General features: G+C 41.4%; 1 protein-coding gene across 1 annotated transcript; it reads right to left on the bottom strand.

Annotated features, from left to right (window-relative positions):
- Positions 1-3,787: 3,787 nt before the first annotated feature.
- LOC120054927 (pancreas/duodenum homeobox protein 1-like) lies at positions 3,788-4,644 on the bottom strand. Its single transcript, XM_039002665.1, has 2 exons — positions 4,278-4,644; positions 3,788-4,050 (listed from the first exon to the last, which is right to left on the bottom strand). The coding sequence occupies exons 1-2, from the start codon at positions 4,642-4,644 to the stop codon at positions 3,788-3,790; spliced, it is 630 nt and encodes a 209-aa protein (XP_038858593.1).
- Positions 4,645-6,916: the final 2,272 nt, after the last annotated feature.

Raw genomic sequence — 6,916 nt, 5'->3', positions numbered from 1 at the left:
TCATTCATGCTTCAGTGTTGCTTGCCTCGAAGCGCGCATAGAAGTAATTGAGCTCGTCTGAAAGGCTTGTCACTGGGCAGCTCGCGGCTGGGGATTCCTTTGTAGTCTGGAATAGTTTGCAAGCCCTGCCACATCCGACGAGTGTCATAGCCGGTGTAGTAAGATTAAATCTTAGTCCTGTATTGATGCTTTGCCTCTTTGATGGTTCGTCGAAGAGCATAGCGGGATTTCTTATAAACGCTCATTGAAAGCGGCAGCTCTACCCTTAAGTTCAGTGCTGATGTTGCCTGTAATCCATGGCTTCTGTTTGAGGTTTGTACGTACAGTCACTGTGGGGACGACGTCATCAATGCACTTATTGATGAAGCCAGTGACTGATCAGATGAATCCTGGAACAGTCTGTGCTAGCAAAAAAAGTCTGGTAGCTTCTGTATTAAACTGGTCACAGGTACTTCCTGCTTTAGTATTTGCTTGTCAGCAGGAGTCAGGAGGATAGAATTATGGTCAGATTTGCCAATTGGAGGGTATCAAATTGTATGCGGAGAATGCTTGACAGAAATGGTAACATAAATGGTAGCGTAAATCCTCGATCACACCTACAGCGTCATTGCACAAAATGGTAAGCAGCATCATCTGGATATGTGTGCAACAAAAGTTCAATATTCACCTTCTGCTACCATTTCTGTCAAGCCTTCTATGCATACAATTTGATGCATACATTCAATAGCAGCGTTCTAGCTAGCTAAATTGCCATAAATGTTAAATGCTTTTCGACCTGTCACCAAATTAATATAATTGGTTCAGAGTGTGTTTTGATATTTCAACCTGCGTGTCCTGATTGTGTCTGGTGTGGGGGTTCAAAATCAACATGCGCGTGATGGAGCACGCAGGGGCACGGTTTGGTCAGCATGATAGGCTATACGAAGAAAAAAACATTGTTTTATACACAAAAGTATGTGGACACCCCTTCAAATTAGTGGATTCAGCTATTTCATCCACCCCCTTTGCTGACAGGTGTATAAATTCGAGCACACAACCATGCAATCTAGACAAACATTGGCAGCAGAATGGCCTGTACTGAAGAGCTCAGTGACTTTCAATGTGGAACCATCATAGGATGCCACATTTCCAACAAGTCAGTTCGTCAAATTTCTGCCCTGCTAGAGCTGCCCCTGTCAACTGTAAGTGCTGTTATTGTGAAGTGGAAACATCTAGGAGCAACAAGTGGTAGGCCACACATTATTAACGCTACAGCATACAATGAAATTCTAGACAATACTGTGCTTCCAACTTTGTGGCACCAGTTTGGGGAAGGCTCTTTATTGTTTCAGCATGACAATGCCCCAGTGCACAAAGCGAGGTCCATACAGAAATGATTTGTTGAGATCTGTGTGGAAGAACTTGACTGCCATGCACAATGCCCTGACCTCAACCTCTTGAACACATTTGGGATGAATTGGAATGCCGACTGCGAGCCAGGCCTAATCGCCCAACATCAGTGCCTGACCTCACTAATGCTCCTGTGGCTGTAAGTCCCCGTAGCAGTGTTCCAACATCTAGTGGAAAGCCTTCCCAGAAGAGTGAAGGCTGTTATAGCAGCAAATGACCAACTCCATATTAATGCCCATGATTTTGTAATGAGATGTTCGATGAGTAGGTGTCCACATACTTTTGGCTTTTACGTAAGGTTTTACAGGGATGGGCAGCTCTGATCGAGGTGGGGGCCACAAAAAATCTGAACTCATCATGAGGTGCCGCAGTTGCTTGCGAATCTGTCTACCCACATGTGCACTTGCAATTTTATAACAAATTTCATACAATTCTACAATTTTTTCCATGGGACTGAGAGGAAAATTTGCAGTTTTAAAGCAAATTTCCTGCAACTCTATAATTGTATTTTTTGCCATAGGGTGGAGAGAAATGTTTACAGTTTTACAAAGGATATCTGAGGGCCTTCAAAGGGAGGGCCAGGGTCCGCATGCAGCTGCAGGCTGCCATTTGCCTATCCCTGCTCTAGACTAGAGCATACCCAGTGGTCAATGCATGGTATAGGGCTATCTGTCCCCTCTAGCCTGTCCAGCGTGCTGAAACGTGGTCTCCCAACTTGGCAAAAACTGATTGAATCAAAGTTGTTGTTGCCACGTCATTTCAACAACAGAAATCAATGTTACAACGTTGATTCAACGTGGAAAACTAATTGGATTTGCAAAACATCATCAACATAAGGGAATTTTGAATTTTTTAACTTTTAAAATACCTCTAATGACGTGGGGACATTTTTTTATTGATTTCATGTTGAATTGACGTTAGTTGGCAACTCAACCAAATGTAAATCAAAACTAGACGTTGAAATTAAGTATATATTTGTTTCGCAGTGTGCATAAGCTGCAGCTCATGCAAACACAAATGTCCTTATCTTAGTATTCTAACAACATGAAAATATATCGTGTATACATCTTTCTTTGGCTTAAAAGGTTCGTCCAGATGACAGAGAACACAACCTGTAGAGATCTGAATAACTGATATTAATGTACAAGGAAACTTGGGCTTATAGTTACAACCCCCAGTCTATTCTAAAAAAATATACTTTAATGCACCTCAATACATCAACAAATAACTTGTTCATATCAGCCAACATTGATGTTTCACAAACAGCACAGACTTTGCAAAAAGTACCCTGTAGGCTATTTATCCGACGCCTATAGGTCTAACTTCACCTCGCTCAGGTGTGTTGATGTCTGTTGATGAGTGTTGCTGGGCGGGCGACCTGCATTTGCACGACCAGCGGAAATGACACAGTGACTTAATTGTTTGCTCAAACCTGGGGGGCAAAAGTCATTCTATTTGTATTTGCCATCATCCCTTTTTCTTATTTTTACTTTCTCTGAGTTAGGTAACCAACAGTGCCCTGAAAGAGAACATGTTGCCATATGCATTGTTCCTCATTTTCAAAAGGTATTTTGTTATCTTTAAGTTTTGTAAACGTTGGCCTGCAATTGTAAAGCGAAATCATATCTTAACCACTCATAAATCATTTGTCCACAAATTACGGGTCGTGACGCCCATAAGATAAACCCTTTGCAGGTGCCTTTTAGACTTATGAGACCAACCATTCTGCTGGCAAAATGCCTCTTGTGTTAGTTATAGCCTATCACACAGGCTATATGTGGAACAAGGAGGAAAATTATAAGCATTGTTAATTAATCTGCATATTAAGTAGGCTAAAGGTAAGACATTTCTTAATCATATTATTGGCTACTTCTAGCTTATTGGTATCTTTTCAGTTATTCGACACTGTCATTCATTGATACATAGTCTGCATGTAGGCCTCTAATTAATTCATGTATGCTCTGTTATCATAACATGCGTTTAAAACGCAGAGAACAGGTCAATCATTTCCAGTGGGCTGGAAATTTCCAATGGCAACTATTGTGTATCTAAAATAAATTAGACAATACATTCTGAAGTAAATGGATGCTCTTATCCATTTTAATTAAAATTCCAGATATTTTCGGTCATTTAAAATTGAGCCATTTTTAACAAAATGTTAGATATGCACATGACAAATAATTGAATTAGTCGCAAATTTATCAACATTCTATATACGCACAAGACAAAGAATTGAATAGCTCGCAAATTCAAATTGTAAACTGTCCCTCCAGCCACAGCATAGGCCTAACGTAGGCTATAAAGTTTTAGCACATATAGGCCTATCATTTTATAGACACGTGCAACAAATTATCTGGATTTCAAACCCAGGGTCATATGCTGCTATCCTAACGTTTTATCAATCCTTATTGGAAGACTCCGGTTCATGGTGGTCAGAGGGTCTTCGTTTTTTCGTTTCTTCTTTTTTCCACTTCATCCGCCGGTTCTGGAACCAGATTTTGATGTGTCTCTCTGTCAGTTTAAGTGTGGTGGCTAGTTCATATCTGCGGGGCCTGGATATATACTTGTTAAAGAGGAACTCCTTCTCCAGCTCCAATAACTGAGCCCGGCTATACGCGGTTCGGCTCCGCTTGTATTCGTCCCCGTTCTGGGAATAACCACCTTAAAAGATACATACATATAAAAGGTGTGTCGTTAGTTGTTCAGTTAATCTATCTAGACTTTGTTTGCATTTTCACGCTAATGCTATAACCTTGTTTATTTCAGGTTAGGCCAAGTTTTGAGGCCTTGTGAAACCTTTTCTCCCATCTCCTCATTTTACCTGTCAGACAAAATCGCGTCACAACTATGTATGTTATAAAGTTGCACCTATAAAGTATCCTGCTCACCTGGGAGTGATTGGTATGAGTGAACTCTGGAGCTCCTCATCCAGGGGAATGGCACTTGTGCCGGGGACTCTCCTTCCACCACTGGGCTGTCTCCTGGATGGTAGTCGTTCGGTACACGACCCTGACCTGTCAGGTATTCCTGTTCCTGGGTCTGTGTCTGAACAGGCCTCGAGTACTGACAGGGAGGTAGATCGTAGGGCAGTAAAGTTCCCTTGCTCCGGTGCTCGACAGAGGCACAAGGGGGCATGGGGATCCGTACCTGCTCCGTGTCACCGCTGTAGCGGCAGGAGGGCGGGTTGTAGTCATATTCTTCCGGTGACTGCAGTTGGAAGCGCCCACCGTCATAGTAAATATCCGAGGTATCCATTATTGAGCAGATTTTCCCAGCGATAATTTTTACAGGATATCCATGTACGTCCCTGCAATATATCCTTCAAGTGAGGCCACAACTTGGAGTGCACCTATGAGTGAATACCTATCCCTAGTCACGTGACTGACACAACTCATAACTGGCTATGGGCCAGATTGACCAAAGTTTGCACTGGTGCAAAGTTGAACCTGTTATTTCCAGAGGGGAATGAATCACAAACAAAAGAGAACATGAAACTTACTTTATCCTCATCTTTAACCGGAAACCTTTCGATCTTTTAACCTATTTCTTAGGTAACGGGTGCAAACGTTGGAGCACTACAATCGCTTATGGTTACATAAACCCACCATGTTCCATATTTACTGAATGAAATAATATTTATATTTACATAAATATTATTTCGACAAGGACATATTCTTGGAGGCACACAACGTTTCTATTGTGTCGGGTGGAATTACACAGAAGCATATTCAAATGCTTGAGTTCAATATGACTTGTGGCATGGCATGTACTTCGGCCACCTTTCGTAATCAAATGGGTGTATAATTTATTTCCTTTGTAAATATGTAAAGCTGTCATTCTGGCTTAGCTGATAAAATAACACTGGCTGCTTTTATGGAACTACTTGAAACATATGTAAGTAGCGCAGTGATTAGTAATGCTGTTACACACACACACACACACACACACACACACACACAGAGACACTCAAACACACACACACAGACACTCAAACACACACACACACACACACACACACATTCACATACGTGCCATTATGATAGTGATACAACTGAATCGAATAATTGATCTATAACATCTCTATAATGAGGTGGTATAGTTATTCATAAGTCACTTGGGCTAAGCCTATATTACTCTCCATTAAAAAAATGTGTTTAAGATATAATTATTATTTTGTATGGGTCTCCAATTTGGGCTTTGTGAAATGTATGTATATTTCAAGGATATATATCGTCATATTCAGTTCGTTGTCCTCTGTTTCGGAGAGCCATATTCATTAATTCAGCGACTAAATGCAGTTGATGATTTAAGAGGCACGCTCTAACCCAACAAAATAATGGATTTTAAAGTGGTTGACATTTTAGAAAAGGCCTATTCTGAAGAGCATGACAAAAGCTCATGGCACATATTGTGTGGTGACCGGGCTCCCACTAGATTAAGTCACCAAAGACGGCATTGATGGGGCACGTGTCCAGAATTCACAGTTTCATCATCATTTGAAACAAGCAACTCACTGGACACTCCTGGACCCCTGCCTTTACCAGGGCGGGATGATTCATCGCCACTCGAAGCACTTGGACTCAGAAGAGAGGGTTGTCACATTTATCGAGGGCCAAAATTGTACTTGCAGATTCATGACCAAAGCAGAGTTCTCCGCATGCAAAGACAAAACTTTTTCTCTCCTTTTCTCATTGACACTTGAGTTTGCTCTTATATCTCCACACGAGACAGCAGCTGCACACTGGTGAAAAGCAGTCGTATTAATTGTCTTTTGTAATGCGTAATTGCCACATTTTCAATAGTAATTATGTCGTCTTTGGAGTGCTGGTTTTGGTGGCTATTGTATTTGAACAGGCCTCATACCTCATCCAAAGTAACAATGTCTCAATTTTACATTCCACAATATTTTGGGCTGAGTGACGGTTTAGGCTTTAGACCTATAATTGCATGACTTTTCTATTAAGACATTTTGTAAATCGACCATGCAAATGAAAAGTATGAAAGTCATGCCACACGAATTGGGGCAACTGCTTCATGCTATTGCTTTTCTTTTGATTATAGCCAAAAACCCGACTGTCCTACACGCCTACTATGATAGTGTTTTTGAGAGTTTACTTTGTCTCCCCAGCTAGTCTTGCCATGGCGTGAAGGTATAATACACATGAGCTTCAGGCTATTATAGCGGACTGACAGTTCGAGGTCAGGGCCCATCGGTCTGAAAAGGGGGAGACTTTCCAAAATCTGCAGTTAGCTCCATTGTCAATCGGTTTTAATGGGCCGGTGGTCTTTCACTTTCACACCTGCGAGGGGTAAAATCTAATTCGATTAATAGGAACTTCAATATATATTCATTAGGTGGCTTTCGCTCAATAATATATGATCACCAGCGGGATGTGAAAAGAGACCATTTATTCCCAGTCTGAATGGACCTGCGTGGGACCAAAACTTCACCTGCTTCCCCTCTCAATTAGGAATGTATCCCAAACTCCGACTGAAACGAGTTAAATTAACCGTTAGCTAATTTCCT

This window comes from Salvelinus namaycush, chromosome 10, assembly GCF_016432855.1.
Source record: "Salvelinus namaycush isolate Seneca chromosome 10, SaNama_1.0, whole genome shotgun sequence".
NCBI classification, from domain to species: domain Eukaryota; kingdom Metazoa; phylum Chordata; class Actinopteri; order Salmoniformes; family Salmonidae; genus Salvelinus; species Salvelinus namaycush.
The sequence above is the reverse complement of the archived record's forward strand: the minus strand, read 5'-3'. Positions and strand labels throughout refer to the sequence as shown.

Bases quoted from the DNA above. Each gene is read 5' to 3' on its own strand.
- LOC120054927 (XM_039002665.1), bottom strand. From the start codon at position 4,644: ATGGATACCTCGGATATTTACTATGACGGTGGGCGCTTCCAACTGCAG. The intron at 4,051-4,277 runs GTGAGCAGGATA...GTATCTTTTAAG, and splicing joins CTCATACCAATCACTCCCAG to GTGGTTATTCCCAGAACGGG.